The sequence below is a fragment of the Chelonoidis abingdonii genome, chromosome 1, assembly GCF_003597395.2.
Source record: "Chelonoidis abingdonii isolate Lonesome George chromosome 1, CheloAbing_2.0, whole genome shotgun sequence".
In the NCBI taxonomy this organism is placed as follows: Eukaryota; Metazoa; Chordata; order Testudines; family Testudinidae; genus Chelonoidis; species Chelonoidis abingdonii.
In genome coordinates, this window is record NC_133769.1 from 294824614 (window position 1) to 294846792 (window position 22179).

General features: G+C 41.1%; 1 protein-coding gene across 3 annotated transcripts in view; it reads left to right on the forward strand.

Moving 5' to 3' along the window:
* Positions 1–22179, forward strand: part of DACH1 (dachshund family transcription factor 1) — a 457196-nt gene that overhangs the window by 234550 nt on the left and 200467 nt on the right. For all 3 annotated transcript variants that reach the window (XM_075061553.1, XM_032794125.2, XM_032794126.2), the window contains exon 3: positions 6906–7067. In XM_075061553.1, the coding sequence (XP_074917654.1) occupies positions 6906–7067 (162 nt within the window). The remainder of the gene's footprint in view (positions 1–6905; positions 7068–22179) is intronic.

Genomic DNA, 22179 nt, shown 5'->3' on the forward strand with positions numbered 1-22179 from the left:
GATAGACTCATAGACTTTAAGGGCAGAAGGGACCAATATGATCATCTAGTCTGACCTCCTGCACAAAGCAGGCCACAGAATCCTACCCATCCACTTCTATAACAAACTCCTAACCTATGTCTGAGTTATTGAAGTCTTCAAATTGTGGTTTGAAGACCTCAAGCGCAGAGAATCCACCAGCAAGTGACCCATGACCCACGCTGCAGAGGAAGGCAAAAAACCTCCAGGGCCTCTGCCAGTCTGCCCCAGAGGAAAATTCCAAATTCCTTCCCCTTCCCCAACCCCAAATATGGCGATCAGCATCCTGAGTGTGGGCAAGACTCACAGCCAGCACTCAGGAAAGAATTCTCTGCAGTACTCAGATCCACTCCATCTCAATCCCATCACAGCCATTGGGCATACTTACCTGCTGATAATCAAAGATCAATTCCCCATTACAGCTCTCCATCATACCATCCCTTCCATAAACTATTCAAGCTTTGTCTTAAGCCAGATATGTCTTTTGCCCCACTACTCCCTTGAAGGCTGTTCCGAACTTCATCCTCATATGGATTTAGAAACCTTCTCTATTCAAGTCTAAACTCCTAGTGTCAGTTTATACCATTGCTTCTTGGTACACATTGGCTACTGGCTTACAATATTTCCTCTCCATCCTCTTATTTCTGCAGCTGTCTATGCCGCTGCCTGATTGGCTGGCTACTTTTATAGGACCCCTAAGCAGGTAAGCCTCGCCCCCTAAACAGGGCTCAGCTTCTCTCCCAGCACACTGCCCCTAGCAGCCTCCACACATACAAACTACAAAATACAACACACAAAATACAAAAACTTGCTCCTCCAAGAGAACTCCCTCTGAAACTCCCCTGTTTACAGCTCTGTTTGCTGGCTGCTGAATGAATGCAGAGTGTGTACATACAGATGTGCAGATGAATACAGTGTGTGTACATACAGTCCTTGTATGTTTTTAATGATTTGATTTGTTCTAAACTGCTGACATTACCAAAACTAGAATTTGGATAAATCCTTCCTAAGCAGGTAGGATCACATGTCGGAGGGCAGTAGCCTGTGTCAGACATCATCACTGGTATCAACTTGGATACTCTTGAATAAACTTGCTAGCACAGTTGTCAACTTTCACAAGAAGCCAGAAATCAAGCTAATCTCATTTTAAAACAAGGACAAAACAAGCCAATCTCTAAGAACCCCACACTCTAGGTCACTAGATCCCCACAGCGTGCAGTCTGGGACTGTGGTGGACCCGCTGTGCACCCCTGACTTTCTTCCCATCCTTGCCCCGGATTGCACCTTGCCCTGCTTGCTGAAAGCTGATAAAAAAAAAACAAACAAACAAGCTACAATGGGGGTCAGCAACCTCTGGCATGTGGCTCACCAGGGTAAGCACCTGGCAGGCCGAGCCAGTTTGTTTACCTGCCACGTCGGCAGGTTTGGCCGATCTGCAGTTTGCTGTCCCAGGCCAGTGGGGGTGTGGGAAGTGCTGCGGGCCGAGGGATGTACTGGCCGTGGCTTCCCACTGCCCCCATTGGCCTGGGACGGCAAACCACGGCCAGTGGGAGCCGTGGTCAGCTGAACCTGCTGACGTGTCAGATAAACAAACTGGCCTGGCCCACCAGGGTGCTTACCTTGGCAAGCTGCATGCCAGAGGTTGCTGACCCCTGAGCTACAACAAGCAACAAGCTACAAGCCCAACAAGCCAAAAACTAGCCAACAAGCAACTCACAAACCAATTAAGCCAAACACAATCCCGATTTCTGCGTTTTTTTTGCGGGTTTGGCATGTCTGCTTCCTGGCACAGTGGGTTGTTCTTCTGAGCATCTTGCTAGGGAAGATAAACTGCTTTTCTAAGGTCTCCTGCCAGGAAGAAGTGATTCTGAAATCTTTGGCTTGCTTCATTCATTTCTGTGCCCTGGAGTCCCACATGTAATAGGCCAAATTTCTGATTCGTTTACATCCATGAAACTCTGCTGATTTCTGTGGAGTTACCTGGGTATAAATGAGACCAGAATTTGGCAAAAAAATGCTCCTGATTATATTTGGTAAAGGCACTAAAAAGCATCTTGGTTAAGATATTGAACAGCTACAAACACCCAACAGGCCAAAGTGGCCTAGCAGTTGCACAGCACCGCAAGTCCCTAATGCCCCAAGTGCTGACAAATGCTGGACACCAGATTGTAGAATGTGCTGTGATTCCATGGCTTCCTTTTTCTGAGCTGAAGATAGAGCTTTCACTAAGCAATACTTTTCCTTTTCACCCAATGACAAAACATATCTCTTGCAACCAGGTACCAATCCTGCATGTCAAATGGATCCTTTCCGGCCTTGTGCTTAAATTTGGGGGGGAGGGGGGGGAAAGAAGGTGTTCTCTTGATACTGCTTTCTGTGAAACCTTAGTGACTGTCTGGATTGTTCCATAACCTTTGCTTGTAAGATCCATGTGCCAAATACGACTATTTAAATTTCTGCACCTGCCCCTTTTGTGCATTCCTGTGAATTGCTGTTCTAAACCAGCAAAGAGCACTGAGGGAGATTACAATGCATTTCCCCAGAGACCAGGAATTGGCAATTATTTCTTCCAAAGATGGTCTAATTAGTTAATACAAATAAACATTGCAGCTAATTTCTCAGTTTCCAGACCTCTTTACCCCACATAGGTAAGAGATTTTCCAAATAGCCTTGGCATCAGTATGTATTAAAAATTCAGATTGCATTTAAATTTACTATTATGTTTTAAAAACACATTGTATAATTATGACAGCAATTACAAACTGTGTAATTATTGGAATGTAGCTCTTTCCAAGTATGTTTATTTTAAAATACGTATGATTGCAGGGACATAAAATTGTACTGATGATCAGCATTTGAGTGGCGGAAGGGAGAAGGGCTTTGCAGAAAGAGATCATTCACACTGTTTCTTTTGGTGGTCTGCTTCTAGCTGAAGTTAAGACATGAGTTCCTACTGAGGCTTGCAGAGCTTTCAATTGAGTTATAATTCAGGCTCACAAAGCTCTTACATGACACCTTGAACAGACTTTTGCCGATGAGTGTATAGGAACTGTCAGGAACAAGAAGATTACTTCAGGACCATGATTGTTGAATTGAACTTTACTTTTTGATGTTTTACCTTTTGAATTAAATTGTTGGACAAGATTAATTGCACACAGTGAGAACTTTAAATGAATAGCTGTGTAAAGCATTAAACTTCTAACTATGTCTCCTGGGAAAAAAAGCTAGAAGGTTTAAATGAATAAATGTATTTAACGCATAAAATGTCTAGGCTAATTTTTTAATTCCTTTGCTAACATCTTTTATTGAAAAAAACATACTTTATTCATCCATCTTAGTTATATTGCTGTGGCTGTGGTAATTTAATATTCCTGCTCCTTGCTAATCTTCTGGTTCAACAATAGGTTTCATAAATTAAAAATATGCTCTTCAAAACATGCTTCTAAAGATAAAAAACAAGGCTGTAAACATTTATGACTGAACCAAACTAGACTGTTCAAATCCTGCCATGATGTATCATGTATATCAATATGGCACTGATATCAGTTAGAATGCAAACAAGGTTTTAAATGATGTCCCCCTTCATTTCAGCTGGAGAATCCGCTTTACACCATCTGCCTATCAGATGGTTAGGAACCAGGACTGCGTATTAATGCCACATGTTCGATATTCCTCCCTCTTGTAATGGTTAGATTCATATTGCTAATAGCTGTGCATGAGCACTGTCGATGAAATTTGTGTGACGGTGGAGTGGTGAGATAGTTATAAAGCTGCCTGTCTTACTGAATAATCAGCAGGAAGAATGCCAGAGATAAACAGCTTATCAATTTTAGAATATTAATGATAATTGCCATTGACTGGAGTCTATTGAGTATTTTGACATGTTTCTTTAACTTTTCAAACAAATATTAACAGAGACTAAAGTAACTTATTTTCTGAGCTATTGAATATCCAATATATTCTTTTCCATTTTAAATTGCCTTTAAAGATGACATTTGGTCATTTAATTTTTGGAGATGCAATTTGCATAATGAAAAATGCGGAAGTACTATACTGTACCATTACTTTAATCTCTGCATGACTAGGAAATTCCCAGGCAGCTTGGTGTAAGAGAGTAGTGATACTGAATAGTGTTTAGTTTGGTGGGGGTGGAGAGAGTTAAACAACAACTTAAGACATTTCTTGACTCAGCTTGAATCATATTTTCAGAATATCAAACAATGGAATAGTAGCTGCTATTTTGCAGAATTGTACTCTCTGCCCTTTACAGTACATTTGAGAGTCATCTCTGGAGAGGACTTGAGATAAATAGGGCCTCTGTTGGGGAGAGACCTTGTCTTGTAACAGTGGTTGGAACACACCATGGTACAGATGGCTGGCTCACAATCTTTCATGCCACTTATGTCTCATATTGTGGTTATGAAAGGTGTGGAGAGCAGAGTGACAGCACAGGAGTAGTTGTGCTAGAGTGGAATTACTTAGGGGACAGACTGTGCTGCAGTCTTGAGCACTATCCTCAGTTTAGTGGATTGCCCCACCCACCATCTGAACCCTGTGCATTCATCTGCATTAACCTGGTATTTTGGGGTTTACATGGGTGAAGTGAATTTGACTTGGTAGCAGGTTGATGCTTAAAATTAGAAAGTGTTCCTGTATCAGTCAGCTGTGCAATTATGTAAGAGAGAGAATGAATATAGGAGTTCAATTTCTGTCTTTATTTTTCTTCCCTTTTTAAGAGAAAAATATGACCAGAAGCAGAGTTTTGCTAACATCAGTTTAATAGCTCAACAGTATGTGTTTGAAATTTCTAGTCCTCAGACAAAATCCTTGACCAATTCTAGAGAATAGCACTGGAAGAGAATAGGGTTGCATATTGGGATATTTTGATGCAAAAGAAAATTTGCATTTTGTGGTAAAGGACTTTTCTTTAAAGACACTAGCTATAGCTTGACAATGGTATTAAGAAAAAGGAAGTGTGCGATATTGCGCTGTATAACAAACACAGGATACAAATGTAAGTTCAGAGGTGCATCATCCCTTTTCTGTGGCTTAATTTAGGAACTGTAACCAAATCTGTGTAATGTATAACTTCATATCCTTCCTCTAAGATAAAAAAAATATCATTGAAAAGCATCCATATTATTGTATTAGTCAGATCTGAATATGCAAGCTTCATAGTAGTAGTAAATATTAAAACAGATTTATGTCTGTTCACCTAGTTCTTTGATATTTGACATTTGGACTCTTTCCTACTGCCTGAATAGCAATTGTGTAACTATTATTGATATAACTATACAGAAAGTAATTATAGTGTAATTTGTAATTCCACCAACACGTGGAGGCATTAAGAGACCCCTCATCAGAAACAGCAGTGGTGACAGCAGGTAGTTCTCCAATATTTACTCCAGCAGGCAGGGGTTATCTGCTTGCTTGGGCAGGTGGGCAGGGCCTTTGCTGCACTCTTCTCTGGCCACAGATCCCTCCGCTGGGGTGTGGTGGTGCCCCCTGACCCTCCTGCCCAGAGTAGTGAGTTGTGGGGTTAACTCCCTTTTGAGGTCTGTGAAGCAATTCACACCTCAGAGAAATAGTTGAAGGCTGTCTGCAGACTCAGGCAGCCATCACTGTACTAGTTAAACTTGGATGCTTTTCTTTACATCCAGGAAAGAAAAACTGAGATTTTGCCCTCATCGCTTGCTTCCAGGTTTTGGGATCCTAAACCCAACCCTGTAGTACTTTTGCTTTGCTAAGGGGGAGTAAGATCCCCATCTCTGCCTATTAGGTCCAGGGTGGGGTTGGGAGAAACCAGATACATGGAGAGGTGTAAGGAGTGGACAGAGCTGTGCCTGCCACCGCTCCCCAACATACTACACAGAAGAAGGGGGCTGGTGCAAAACAACTGTAAGCATGCTGCACTGGTAGAGGGCTGTAGCAAAATTCTTTCTTTGCAGAAGCAAGAGGGGAACAGAAACAGAACTGTGAGTCTGTGAATTAAAATTTCTCCCGTGGGCTTCTAATGGCATGACACAGCTATGCACTGCCCCATACTCAGGGCACTGGACAATGGCTGAAAGTAGTGTGATGAAAGCAAATTGGGCAGTTCTACCAATCATTCTTGACAGTGTCAGTACCAGCTCATTATTACAATATAGTGTTTCACAAATACAGCTAGATGCAGAGATTTTGTCTGGAGATGGAGAATTTGGGATGCAGGAGGGTGGCTTGGAAATTAAAGGAGTTACACACTTTGTGAGATGTATCTCTGTAGAAGCCTTAAGGTCTAAGCCTGCTTGTAGGATTGTAAATAATTATATATTTTATTCCTATGATCTACATAGCTAACCTTTCCTTTAAGAAAGTGATGGCTGTTTTAGTATGCCCCATTTATTCTGCTAGAGTAATTTGGAATTTTATGTGAGCTCAGGGAGAATGGCTTAATTGTGAATATAACTTATTAATCATGAATATGCTATTCAAACTCTATGGCCCTAATTTTTACCTTGTCCTCCAGTGTTTCAAGTGTAGTTTTACATCCACAATTTATTGCAGGTATATTTATTTACATTCACATTTGCACCTAAATACATGGTTTGTTGGTGAAGTTAGGCTTCTAAATGGGTATGTTTGTAGCTGCAGTTGTATTCTGACTAAAGCAATTAGAGACCAATTTTGTGAATTCACGTGTATATAAGTAACTATTTACATAGTATGTTATGCATTTTACATTAAAAAGTAAACAGTCTCCTAAGCAAATAAGGATTGATATTATTCAGTATTATCCTCTGCTAATTATGTAGTCAATGATGAAGGAAGAGTAACAGTTTCAAGCCCTACACTAATGAAGAGTCATAGTATAATGTATATTAAGTTTCATTCATATTTCTTTGTAGGTCTGACAGCAGCAGCTGCAGCAGCAGCAGCTGCTACCAATGCAGCCATAGCAGAAGCAATGAAAGTGAAAAAAATCAAATTAGAAGCTATGTCCAACTATCATGCCAGTAATAACCAACATGGAGCAGAGTCTGAGAATGGAGATCTGAATTCAAGTGTTGGTAAGTTTCAGAAGTGAACATTACATACATACATACATGCCAGTGAAGTATCAATATCTTACTACAATGATACCCTTTCTTTCCCTCTTCCCCGGACCATTAAACCTTTGATTTTAGGAAAATTTGGCACATTTGCAGGCCATTTTTGTTCATGTTTAGCTATATTTTGTAGCTGACCTTTACAGGAGCACTCAGCATTGTTGTTAGTATTATAAGAACATCCTTTCCTTTGTGGGATGCTACTTCAGACCCCAGTTAATATTTTCCATGAAAGAAAGCAGTTTGATTGCTAAGAGTTCATTTTTCAAAGTACAGGTATGGTGACAGATGAAGGTGTCAGAGTGAAATTTAACCATGTCTCCTACTCACTCTACTGGGTATCGACTTTAGGTAATTCAGAACAGTTGCTTGAGAGCAAAATAATTCACAGTTTCGGGTGCCCTGTGACATAAGGAAAACATACCTACCATATAATCTACTACCATGCTTTACAATTAATCTCCTTTACTAAACACATTCTTAAAACATTGTTAAATGAGTTTTTTCTGTTTCTTAAATAATGATCAGTAATTTCTGTTCTTTCGAAAAAGGAATTGTTCCAATACATTATATGCATTTTTCTGGTGAGTTTGTTGTGATAAAACAAACTTGAAAGCTAGACTAACTTTTTTTGTTGATTAAATCATATGCACGTTTCTTTTGCAATAAAATGGTTTGTTATTCCTTTTTATTGAACTGACTCCTTTCATCACGTTGAGACACAACTAACAAGATAACTCAGCAGTAGTAATTCAGTGACTAAAATATATGTTCAGAATACTATACTCAGGATAAGCATATTTAGAAATAAAATGGCTCTTGACAGTTCAGTACATTCCTTTCCGCTCCCCATAGTCTTCATACCTTTTGAGATTACTCTTAAGGATAAATAATTGTCTAACAGTACATAAAAGTGGCTGCTCTCCAGATCAAGAGTCTTTTGAAGAGCCTAGGGAAGCCCACAAGAGCCAATAGGCTAGACTTGTCCCCCATCTCCAGCGAATGGCAAGGTGGTGGACCCAAGGCGGGAGCATCCAGCTATGCATGCTTTCTCATAACGCCTCTTTCTGCACGGCATACTTCTACTGCAGGTGGGTCAAAGCTTCACCCCCTGTTGATTTCAGGGGAGGGGCATTTCTTTCATTAAAAAAAAAAGTAGATGATTACTGTTTCGGTATAATTCTGCATGTACTTATAGTCTACTTATGTAAATATAGATCGAATGGGGACTGCAGTGCGAAAACACTCAGGCCATTTTTTTTTAAACAACAGCAAAACGTATACTTGAAAATTCCTATCAAGAGAGTGTCAGGCTTTTTTTTTCATTCAGTAAAAAGCTGCTCTAGGAGCAGAGGAAAACCACCACAAGCACTTCAGAAAACTTCTCCAGTGACAGTGAAGAAGTAGGCCTCTACTAGTGTGCTAGCTACTGAAATACCAGGAATGACCAGAGCTGAAGGGAGGGAAAAAGACAACCTATCTTCTGGGCAGGAAGTCAGGGGTGAGTAAGAGGAAGGCAGTAGCAGAAATTTGAAAGTAGGGGAGATGCAACAGTGAATTGGGGAGAGCAGGTGGCCCTCAGAGAAGTAGAGGAAAATGGGGCAGTGAGGAAGAATGTGAGGGTAACATTACCAGCTGGTAGGATGACGAGGCAGTAATGGGTGTAGAAACGTGTGGATCTTGAATGCCGGACTCAGATGCATACGTTATATGAAGTAATGCATTCCAATATTATGCTATGGGACTAATCCTGTTTAGCAGTTCTAGAGACAAAGTGTTTGTATGCCTATGGCACTGTAGAGGTTAGTAATAGTTAACAATGTAAATAGAATACAGCTTCTGTGGGACAGTAATTAAGGAAATGATTTTGGATTAAAAAAATGAATTGTTTTTATACCTCAAAACTAGCAAATATGGAAGCATAATTTATAGACTTTTGGTATGATAATCAAAGTGATCAATTCATAAGTACAGTCAAGTTATTTCTGTAGTAAATATGTACTACTGTATATGTAAAGCAGAGGTGGCCAAACTTACTGATCCTCCCAGATGCATATGATAATCTTCAGGAGTTCAAGAGCCAGGCACACCTCCTTGAAGCTTCTTCCCTGATGCAAAGTGGTGGGGCTTGACACTACAGCCCCACGGGAGGCACCTACCAGTGCTCAGGGCTTCAGCAAGAGTGCGACTGACGCCCCGAGCGGTGCCTCTTGTGGGGTAAAGCCCCTAGACCCCCTCCCCACTGGACAGAAGCCCCTAGCCCAACCACCTTGCTGCACAGCAGAAGCCCCAAACTTCCCCTCCCCCCAGTCTGGTAGGTGGAGAATGGGCTGACGTGGGGGGTTCCGTGAGCCACACTTTAACTGTGAAAGAGCTGCTTGTGGCTCACGAGCTGCAGTTTAGCCACCTGATGTAAAGTAAGGCTTTTAATTGCCATTTTTTGAATGCTTGTGTAACGTCGACAGACCCCAGTTGTTGGTGGGCAGGATTGAACCGGGGACCTCCCGAGCTTAGTGCATGAGTCTCTACCACGTGAGCTAAAAGCCACGTGGCTGTTAGGTAAGGCTGTAGAGCAAATGCATTAATCGCTTTCTCTAGGTGGTCTCGGTGCCTCTAGATGGGACAGAACATCACACCAAAGAGATGTGGGGGTTACACTTGCTAGCCATTCAACATTACCTAAGTACTGAATGAAATTCTTCCTCAACCTTGTTGCCATGAATAGTAACATTCTAATTTCTCCCATGTCTTCAAGAAAATCTCTGCGAATGCAGTATACCTAGTATACTATCATCTGCTATGTTGTACCTTCTCAGGGCCTCTTGGTTCAGGACTTTGTTTACTGTTTAGCATGACTTACTTAGTGTATAGCATCACATACACTTATGGATTTATAGAAATAAAAACTATGAATTATACTAGATCAATCAGTTACAGATAAAAAGAAATCTCTAACTAGGTCATCAGAATAAACCATAATGGCTTAAAAATAGCCATTATACTCTTTTATCAATGATAGTTGCCCTGGCCTGATGGATGCTCCTAGATGGATGCTATGCTAAGAAATATCAAGCAGGCTTCGGCAGAACTATTATAACTACTGAGGGAAACTTTTAGAGGCACAAATGGAATGCAGTAGTCTAACTCAGATTGACTATCAGTGGGAATTAGGTGCCTAGTTGCCACGTGTGCCTTGAAAATCTCTCCCATTATAACCAGAACCTGTATTTTAAAATGCAACAAAAAGTCCTGTGGCACCTTATCGACTAACAGACATATTAGAGCATAAGCTTTGGTGGGTGAACACCCACTTCATCAGACGCATGTAGTGGAAATTTCCAGAGGCAGGTATAAATATGCAGGCAAGAATCAGTCTAGAGATAATGAAGTTAGTTCAATCAGGGAGGATGAGGCCCTCTTCTAGCAGTTGAGGTGAGAACACCAAGGGAGGAGAAACTGCTTTGTAGTTGGCTAGCCATTCACAGTCTTTGTTCAACCCTGAGCTGATGGTGTCAAATTTGCAAATGAACTAAAGTTCAGCAGTTTCTCTTTGAAGTTTGTTCCTGAAGTTTTTTTGCTGCAGGATGGCTACCTTTAAATCTGCTATTGTGTATCCAGGGAGGTTGAAGTGTTCTACTACAAGTTTTTGTATATTGCCATTCCTAATATCTGACTTGCGTCCATTTATGGTTTTACATAGGGATTATCCAGTTTGGCTGATGTACATAGCAGAGGGGCATTGCTGACACATGATAGCGTATATTACATTAGCGGACATGCAGGTGAATGAGCCAGTGATGTTGTGGCTGATCTGGTTAGGTCTTGTGATGTTGTCACTGGTATAAACATGTGGGCAGAGTTGGCATCTAGTTTATTGCATGTATTGGTTCCTGAGTTAGAGTAACTATGGTGCAATGTATGCTTGCTGGTGAGAATATGCTTACAGTTGGTGGGTTGTCTGTGGGCGAGGACTGGCCTGCCCAAGGCCTGTGAAAGTGAGGGATCGTTGTCCAGGATGGGTTGTAGATCATTGATGATGCGTTGGAGAGGTTTTAGCTGAGGACTGTAGGTGATAGCCAGTAGTAGTCTGTTGGTTTCTTTCTTGGTCTTTTCTTGCAGCAGAATGCTTCTGGTACACGTCAGGCTCTGTTGATTTGTTTCCTTATTTCCTATGCTGGTGTCCTAGTTTTGATAATGCTTGGTGAAGATATTGTAGGTGTTGGTCTCTGTCTGAGGGGTTGGAGCAAATGCGGTAGTACCTCAGCGCTTGGCTGTAGACTATGGATCGTGTGGTGTGTCCAGGATGGAAGCTGGAGGCATGAAGGTAGGCATAACAGTTGGTGGGTTTTCGGTATAAGGTGGTGTTAATGTCACCGTCACTTATTTGTACTGTGGTGTCTAGGAAGTGGACCTCCTGTGTAGATTGGTCCAGTCTGAAGTTGATGGTGGGGTGGAAGCTGTTGAAATCGTGGTAGAATTCTTCCAGAGTCTCCTTCTCATGGGTCCAGATGATGAAGATGTCATCAGTGTAGCATAGGTAGAGAAGGTGCGTGAGTGGACGAGAGATGAGAAAGCATTGTTCCAGGCCAGCGATAAAAATGTTAGCATATTGTGGGACCATGCATGTGCCCACAGCAATGCCACTGGTCTGGAGGTATATATTATCACCAAATTTGAAATAATCGTGCCTGAGGATAAAGTCACAGAGCTTAGCAACCAGTTGTGCTGTGGCATCATCAGGGATACTGTTCCTGACAGCTTTTATTCCATATGTGTGTATGGGATATTTGTGTAGAGAGCCTCCACATCCATGGTGGCTAGGATGGTGTTTTCTGGAAGATCACCAGTGCATTGTAGTTTTCTCAGGAAATCATGGTGTCATGGAGATTGCTGGGAGTGCTGGTGGTGTAGGGTCTGAGTAGAGAGTTCACATATCCAGAAAGTCCTTCAGTGAGACTGCCAATTCCAGAGATGGTGGAGCATTCAGGATTTCCATTTTTGCGGATCTTGGATAGTAGATAGAATAACCCTGGTCTGGGCTTTAAGGATATGTTGATTTGTTCCTGTGTTAGTGTAGGGAGTGTCCTGAGTAGATGGTGCAGTTTCTTAGTATATTACTCACCGGGACGGCTCCAGGCACCTACATGCCAAGCGCGTTCCTGGGGCGGCAAGCCACGAGGGGTGCTCTGCCGCTCGCCTCGAGGGCATGAGGCAGGCTGCCTTCTGCGGCATGCCTGCAGAGGGTCCACTGGTCCCACAGCCTGCCTGCCGTGCTTGAGGCAGCAAAATACCTAGAGCTGCCCCTGAATCCTCAGTGGGATCTGAGGAAAGTGGCCTATAGAATTTGGTATTGGAGAGTTGTCTGGCATCCTCCTTTTGGTAGTCAGACCTGTTCGTGATGACATCAGCACCCCCTTTATCAACCTTTTTGATTATAATGTCAGGGTTGTTTCTGAGGCTGTGGATGGCATTGCGTTCTGCACGACTTAGGTTATGAGGCAAGTATGTTGTTTTTTCTAGAGTTTCTGCCTGTTCACGTCAGTGGAAGCATTCTGTGTATAGGTTCAGACTGTCTTGTCGACCCTCAGGAGGAATCCATATGGAGTTCTTCTTCTTGTGCTGTTGGTGGAAGGGTATTTGTGTAGCAGTGCACTGTTCAGTGTTATCTTGAAAGTATTCTTTGAATCGGAGGCGGTGAAAGTAGGCTTCCAGATCACCGCAGAACTGTATCATGTTCGTGGGGGTGGTGGGTCAAAAAGAGAGTCTCTGAGATAGGACAGACTCTTTTGCCGGGTTGAGTGTGTAGCTGGATAAATTGACGATATTGGTGGGTGAGTTAGGGGTACCACTGTTGTGGCCCCGTATGGCAGGTAGGATTTTAGACAGCTTATGGTCCTTTTTCCTTTGTAGAGAGCTGAAGTATGTAATGTAGATCTGTCTTATTTTAGTAAAGACCGTTTGTGTGGAAGGTTGGTTATTTATAAAAGCCTGCAGGTTGGAGAGCTCTTTTTTAATATTTTTCTGTTTGCTGTATAGAATACTGATCAGGTGATTCCTCAGTTTCTCTGATAGTGTATGGCATAATCTCTCACTGTGGTCTGTGCAGTATGTAGACAGCAATGGATTTTTTCACCTTCAGTCCATTTGGTATGATGTCCATTCGTTTGCATTTGGAAAGGAAGATGATATCTGTCTGTATTTGTGCAAGTTTCTTCATGAGGTTGATGGATTTCCACTCCATACTCCACATTTTAAAATGCTGTCATTACATATCTAGTCAATATTTTGTTTATCTATACATCTGGAACTAAATGAGAGTATTAGATACATACATTATTAGTGAGTTACAATATATATGGTTGAACTTGCATTTTAAACATATTATTGAGGGCTGGGAGGGAAGGGATAAAAGATGAATGAAAGTAATTTGATCAAAGCAAGGAAATTCAAGGTTAAAGCTAAACAAAAGTAACTCATTCCATTATATTGTGCTATTATAGCATATTTAGTATACATGGAGGGGATAATATCTTGATCTCAGGCTCCTGCAGTACCTATGCAAAGTAAAGCAAATTAAGCATGAAGTCCCAATTTGAATTAGTTTCAGTTTGGAATTGTCTTGCTTTTTTGGTTTTAATCAGACACTTAATATGACTTATAGAAGTCATTTTTGTGGCTTAATATTTTGCTGCTATCCACAGCACTACACAAATTTACTGACTGGTCCTTTGAAGCAATGGCCAAAAGGCTAGCGAGTAAAGGGAGTTAAAGAAAGTCAATGATACTAATAAGTAATTATTTTATATCCTTCAGTTTTATATGGTAACCTTGAGCTTGCATCCTCCCACCAGAATTATCATTTTAGGAGAAAAATAAGGAACCATGGAGGAATCAGAGTGAGGTATTAGCACACTGAGTAAAATATATGGCAGCTACGCCTTTCTCCCCCATCCACAATCAATTGGATTCTTTTAGTTTAATATTTACTTGCTAAGATGAGATGCTAGTCTGCATGGTGATAAACAGTCTGCTACTGGCATCTGAAGGTGACCTGTCAGTTCATATGGACAAATCTCCTGCTTACTGAAATGTACAAAATAAATCATTAAAGCAGGCAGGTGCTCATTCCCAGATTTAAATCACCGTAGATTTATGATTTGAATTAATGCTTCATTTGGTCATAGAAATAGATGCTGAGACAAATGATATGCGGTGGTTGGAGCTTCCATACTGTAGCCATCCTAATATTGATTACTGAGATGTCTTTGCAATCTCTTGTTTATTTCAAGTACTGTCTTGTGACAGGTTGGCTGATACGAGCTACGTTGCAGATAAGAAGAAAAAATGTCCTGGATTCTTTTTAGTGGCAACTCTAGACACAATATGGAGGCCAGATAATTTTTGTTTGTTTGTTTAAAGAACTATCTACATAAACCAGCATTCAAAACTCTATTGCTTCTAGGATTATGCTCTTATAAATGCAGGACTAAAAGAAGAAAATTCACAAGGTCAAACATTAAATTGACTTGAAATGTGTTTTTTTTCAGTTTGCTGTATTAACATATCTTCTGTTTTTATGATCAGTAATAATTTTATTTCAATGCAAGTAAATTATATACAGATTGTGTATTTGGGTTTTATACTCCAAAAATGTAAGTACAGTGAGCATCTCAATTGTTTCATTGTTTTTAAACACTTACTGTAATACTTCATAAACAAAGAGTAGCCAAAGGAATGAAATCTTTAAAGGTAAATACATTTTAAATAATTCCTCTGAGCTAGCCTCAAATTACTGTAAGTTAGTAGGAAAAGTCCCTGTAATTTTGCTTCCCTTCACATTTTATATGATTAAAATACTATGTACACTGTTTAGGGAATACTCCAAGGATTTGAGAGGACCTTTGCCACTAGCTAATATCTGACTCATGGAACTTGTAAACAGCTATCAACAATAGTAAATTACTTTCTTAGTAGGAAATGAGTTCATATTTATTCAAAAAGTGATCTCAAAACAGATGTCCCAAGAAAATGTCATTGTTTAAACTGTATCATACCAAAAACCCTGCTATTATTTCTTTAAGGAAATGAAGCAATCATAAAGACTTTGGTGTTCTCTGTTTCTGAACACAATTAGGAAATACAAGACAGTATTTTACATTTCGCTAGCACAATAATCCATAAACAACCACCAAATGTGTTGAAAATTAAGAGGAGCTCTTGACATTCTAGGCTTCCTTTTTATCCACACTAGCTTACAACATTTAAACTCTGAGACATATGTAAGGAAAGCCAAGATCTGTTGCCTGAAATTAATGGTTGCCCTGCTTAACATTATCCCTTCCCTTCTCCAAAAAGAGTGGAAAAGACATTGAGATGAAATTATTTTTCTCTAGTGACCTCTCCCAATAATAGAACTGTACAAAATGCGGTCATTTCCTTTCTCTAAACACACGTCTATTCTGAAGGAAAGAATTACTTTTATGGTTTCAGGAAAAAGTCTTGGAGACCTTGAGAAAGCAAATAAAAGGAAACAGAGAATGCAAGCCACTGAGCACAGCTCTGCAGTTGCACATCTGATTCTCTGCCTTGGCAATGTTAATGAACCTCAAATCCTCTCTATAATTAGATGAGGGAATTGCTTATATTTTCAAACAGATGATGCTGCTATAATGAAACGATTGACAGGGAACTTAAGAGTGTCTACAGTAGTCATTTGGTTTCTGATTTTTTTTTTAAGTTTAAAAAGAAGATTGGCTGTAGACACAGGTCCTGGGAGAGGTAGTAATTTGCAAAGAATGCTATGACAGGTGTCTTTGTACAGTGAGGAAATAAAATGGAAGAGAGAGGAATGATGGGCAGGTATAGCAATTTTTGGGGGAGGAGGTGTCCTATGCTTATTCTGCTTGGGTTTTTTAAAAGGGGCCGAGACTCAAGAGATGGATCCGGATTGAGTGCACAGCTGTAACTGCTGATGAGCTAATTGCTCCTTATCTCTCAGCCCCATTCATCTTCATTTTTTACCAATTACCGAGAATTATCTGTGTTCTCAGTTGGATATGAGAGTTAATCCTTTTTGGTTAAGCTGGCAGTACTGTGAGCAGATTCCAAATTGTAGGGTGAAAAAGCCAGAGCAAGCTTGTTCTAAAGCTGTCTCCAGTTCAATGACAGTATCACTAGTTCATAAGAATTTTACTATTGCTTAACAGTTTGAACACTGAAAGCTTTTTTTTTCCTTTTTACATTTTTATTAATATATATATACGTATATATTCTGCTGTGTTTAATTGTGAGCCTTAAATACATTTCCCCGATGGACAGAAGTTTAAATAATTTCTAAAAACTAGACTTTTGCAAAATTGAAAACAAGACAAATACAATTTCTGAAAGAAAATTTCCCCATAATGTGGCAATGTTCAATATGTGATACATAAGAATCACCCTGTACTCTAAAGTTTTAGGAACGGGACCATACCTATAAAATTGCTTTAGTGCCATAGGATGTCGTAAGTGCTTGGCAATGATATGTCTCTACTTCTGTAAACCTCTTTGATGAAAAGTGCTGTCTAGGTGCTAGCAAAGGGATAGTCATATAGCCCTAAGGACATGTGTTAGATGTTGAACACATCACATTTCAAGTTAAAAGGAATGCTTTCATAAAGCTGTTCCCTGGGAACGCACAGAGGTACCAGAAACAGATCATTTGGTGGCAGCCAGGCCACTAGACATTGTCTTTTGTCTTAAAAGGCAGTACTGTGCAAAAATGAATTGTCATATTGAATGTCAAACCTTAAAAGGATTGTTAATCTGCTAGTGTAGGACATTCAAAATAGTCATGGGTTTCCTAATACTTCAGGATCTGCTTCCTGTGCCTTTCACTGCAACTCTTTAAGTTGCTAAACAAGACCGCCAGTCTGATGTTATAAACTTAACATCAGCTAGCAAATTTTTGAAAGAGATTAGCAGAGCTCAGTGCTTTCACACTGGACAGTCAATAATATTAAAAAGGTGAGACCTTCATCTAGATTAAGTCCTTAGTGCCAGCAGTTGGGATTTCCTGAAATACGACATGAATGCGTTAATAGTTCTTGCCCAAATCTGTGATATAGAAGTGACAAAATTGTGGCTGAGACACAATTAAAATAGAAATAAACAACAACCCTATGTTGAAAACAGTAGTGAAAATTTCATATTGCCATCCAGAAGACTGTTTAAAAGTCAACTTTGCATTTTAAGCTTTGTTCTTATTCTATATCAGTAAATATATATCAGTCCTCAAAGAGCACTTGTACCTGTGTGGTTTACTGTAAGTGGTAATATGCTTCAACAGATGTAGAAACAGAAGCCACTAAATGAAAATTGTTTACCTCTACCACACAGATGTCCTTAGTTCATTTAAAAATACTCCAGAAGTGAGTGAAATATTTTGAAGACATGTCATTTCTTGACAATAAGAAAAAATATGTAAATTATATTGTTGAATTGTATTTGTATTATTTCTAACTCCATGCAAAGACTCTATAAATAATTAGGTAATTTTCTTTTTTCTTCATTTTCACTATACATGTCCTATTGTTACAGCAGTTTTTGTCATTTCCCTAATTTTAAAGGAACTTGGAATCATAATTTGAATATGTTAAACTACTGACTTGCTTTTGCTTCAATATTATTTATTGCCACTGATGACTGGATAATTAAGTAAATATGATCTTTTGAGCATGCTGTATTAAGAAATTTAAGTTGAGTAATTGTATTTGCTGAATCTTCTTATAGTCTCTGATCATGGTTCACAAATCTGAGGTAGGAAATGCATTTAAAATAATAAGACACTAAACTGCATGATTATTGGTTTCATTCCAGAAAATAACATGTATTGTTAGGGTAGGTGATCAATGAAAATTCCTATATCATATGCAAATTGAATTACCATCATAAAAATATCTTTCTCTTGTGTGTTTGCAACCAGGAGCGGCACCAGGGTTTTTGGCACCCTAGGTGGGAGTCCTTCTGCGCTCCTGGTCGTTGGTGACAATTCTGCGGCTGGGGGGGGTCCTTCCGTGGCTCCTGGTCTTCGGGGCACTTTGGCGGCGGGTCCTGGAGAGAGTGAAGGACCCGCTGCAGAATTGCCGCCGAAGACTCGGAGCGCGGAAGGACCCCCCGCCACCGAATTGCCACCGAGGGTGGCAAAATGCCACCCCCCCAAATCGTAGTGCCCTAGGCGAGCACCTAGGTCGCCTAAATGGAAGTGCCGGCCCTGTTTGCACATGTAAACATGCTACACATATATGTCCAAAAACTATAATTTAATATAATATTGAAGACGTATAGAATTTCATTATTCTGTCATACTGAAAATGAAAGAAATATCTTTCGACAAGAAAATGAGCAGAAATATCTTTCTACATGATTAAAAACATAATTTCAAATAAAATTACACACTTTCTCCTTGCTGGGTGCCATGACCAAAATGGTGCTGAATAAAACACATAGGTCCTGACTGGGCTTGAAGGCAACTTTATTAAGCATAAAACTCCAGCATCTTAATTAAATCAACATAGCCTCAGCATACCTAAAGGCACCCCAGTGCTTGCCTAACCAGGGATTGGTCACTGAAACCACAATTCTTCCCAGCTGCCCTAAGTGAATAGAAAGAATTGGGTATTGTGGCAAGAATATCACAAATCTGTGCCCAGGTATAAGACCTGTTCCCATCAGGGATGTCAGTGGTAGCTCGCTCTATCCCTTTTTCCTAGTCCAAGCTTTGAATTTGGGATTCAGTTCTCAGATCAGAGGGGTAGCCATAGTCTGGATCTGTAAAAGCAGCAAAGAGTCCTGTGGCACCTTATAGACTAACAGACTTATTGGAGCATGAGCTTTCATGGGTGAATACCCACTTCATCGGATTCACCCATGAAAGCTCATGCTCCAATACATCTGTTAGTCTATAAGGTGCCACAGGACTCTTTGCTGCTTTTATAGTTCTCTGATCATCAGTTTGATGACAAATCAGGCTGGCTAGATGTCTTGTCTCTGGTCAGAATCTAAAATAACAACTTATATGTAGACTAGCATTCAGTAGCCATCTAATGCCCACTTATATGCACAAAATAAAGGGGGGGGAGAGAAACAAAAAACAAAAAATCCTGAACAGAAATAGGCAATTTCACACAGTGAGAGAAGTTCCTTCCTATTTCTGTATATGCTCTGCAACCCAATGATAATCAAAAAGCCCAGTCTTTCCCTTGTCACATGTAAAACCAACCAACCAGTCCCAATTCTAATGGTCCTAAATCCAAGCAGGCAAACCCACAGATGAGAAAGAAGATGGAATGCGGTGAGATGGAAGGTCTTCTCTTTCTGACAGTTCATCACGTGTACAATCCAAATACACCTCTGATCACACATTCCTCTCGATTAGTCTTGTGAGGATGTCAACTTTAAATTTGCCAGTTGTACATTCATGTAGAGCCTGACAAATCAGCCCATGCCTATTGTGCAGCCAGAATGAGACCCTCTCCAAGTACTGGAACTGCCTGGCAGGATCACAGAAACATAGTCCTGTAGCATGGTGCCTGTCTTTGGAATCAGACAGGTGACTGGAAGGTACTAATGCAATGCTTATTTTTAAAAAAAGGGATCTAGAGGAGATCCTGGCAATTACAGACCAATGAGTGAGGCATATTGGTAGAAACTGAAGTAAAGAACAGAATTATCAGTCAGATAGATAATTACTATTTGTTGGGGAAGAGTCAATGTGGCATTTGTAAAGGAAACTCATGCCTCATTAATTTTAATGAATTCTTCGAGGGAGTCAGTAAGCAAATGGATTAGGATGATCCAGTCAATATAGTGTACTTGGATTTTCAGAAAGCCTTTGACAAGGTTTCTCACCAAAGCCTCTTAAGGAAACTAAGTAGCCATGGGATAACAGGGAAGATCCTTTCCTGGATCAATAACTCGTTGAAAGATAGGAAACAGAAGGTAGGAATAAATGGTCAGTTTTCACAATGGAGAGAGGTAAATAGCAGGGTCCCCCAAAGCACTGGAACCCGTGCTGTTCAACGTATTCATAACTGATCTGGAAAAAGGAGTGAGCAGTGTAATGGCAAATTTATTGAAGATCATTAAGTCCAAAGCAGACGGTGAGGACTTAAAAGAGAGATCTAACTAAACTGGGTGACTGGGCAACAAAATGGCAGATGAAATTCTATATTGATAAGTGGAAAGTAATGCACATTGGAAAAAATAATCCTAACTGCACATATGTAGTGATGGGTTCTAAATTAGCCGGTAACACTCAAGGAAGAGATCCTGGAGTCACTGCATAGTTCTCTGAAAAAGTCCACTCAATGCACAACAGAGATATAAAAGGCTAACAGTATAGGAGTTATTAGGAAAGGGATAAAAATGAGACAGAAAAATATCATAAAACCATTATGCAAGTCCATCATGCATCCACATGTTGAATTCTGTGTCTAGTCTTGGTCGCCTCATCACAGAAAGGACATAGTGCAGAGGCGGGCAAACTATGGCTCACAGGCTAGATCTGGCTGTTTTAATCTGGTCCTTGAGCTCTCACTGGGGAGCAGGATCTGGGGTTTACCCCACTCCTGCGTTCCAGCTGGGGAGCAGGGTCGGGAAGTGCTCCATGTGACTCCCAGAAGTAGCGGCATGGCCCCTTTCGGGCTCCTATGTGTAGGGGCTCTGCCACGGGGCTCCACTCTGCACGCTGCACCCACCCCAAGCGCCACTCCCATAGCTCCCATTGGCTGGGAACCGCGGCCAGTGGGAGTTGCAGAGGTGGTGCCTGCGGATGGGGCAGCATGCAGAGCCTCCTGGCCATACATCTGCATAGGAACCAGAGAAGGGACGTGCCACTGCTTCTGGGAGATGCTTGAGATAAGCGCTGCCGGAACCTGCACCCCTGAGCCTCCCCCCATACCCCAACCTTCTACCCCAGCCTTGATCCCCCTCCAACCCCTCGATCCTAGCCCGGAGCACCCTGCTGTACCCCAAACCTCTCAACCCCAACCCCATACCAGAACCCACACCCCCAGCTGAAGCCCTCTCCCCACACCCCAACCCCCAGCCCCAGCCCTGATCCCCCTCCTGCCCTTTTGTATCCCTCGATCCCAGCCTGGAGCATCCTCCTGCACCCCAAGCCCCTCATCCTCATCCCCACCCCAGAACCCACACCCCCAACCAGAGCCCACACCCCTTCCTGCACTACCACCCCATGCCTGAAGCCTTCTCTTGCACTCTGAGCTCATTTTTGACCCCAGCCCGGAGCCTCCATCCCCAACCAGAGCCCTCACCCCCTCTCGCACCTCAAGCCCAATTTTGTGAACATTCATGGCCCGCCATACAATTTCTATTCCCAGATGTGGCCACTCGAGCTAAAAAGTTTGCCTACCTCTGATATAGTGGAACTGGAAAAGGTTCAGAGAAGGGCAACAAAGATGGTCAAGGGTATGGAGTAGCTTCCATACAATGAGAGATTGAAAAGATTAGGGCTATTCAATTTAGAAAACTAAGGGAGTTGTGATAGAAGTCTATCAAATGTCGAATGGTGTGGGAATAGTGAGTAGAGAAGTATTATTTACACTTTCTCACAATATAAAAAACAGGGATCACCTGATGAGTTAATAAACTATAGATTTAATACTGACAGGAGGAAGTACGTCTTCACACAATGCACAACTAATCTGTTGAATTCAGTGCCCTTTGATAGCCAGAAGTATGACTGGGTTCAAAAAATAAAAGTTATGGAGGATAGGTCGATCAGTGGCTATTAGCCAAGATGATCAGGGATGTAACCCCATGCTCAGGGCTATCTTAAACCTCTCACTGTCAGAAGCTGGGAGTGGAAGTAGAGATAGAAACCGTAATGGCCCTGTTCTGTACAATCCCCCTGAAGCTCTGGTGTGGGCCATTGTCAGAGACAGGATACTGGGCATGAGAAACAATGGTTTGACCCAGTACAGCAGTTCTTATGTTCTTCTGTGCCGAGGCAGAAGCAGGGGCCCATTTTTTAATGTCTACATAAACTTTCATACAGTGTAAGTTCTGATCAGTG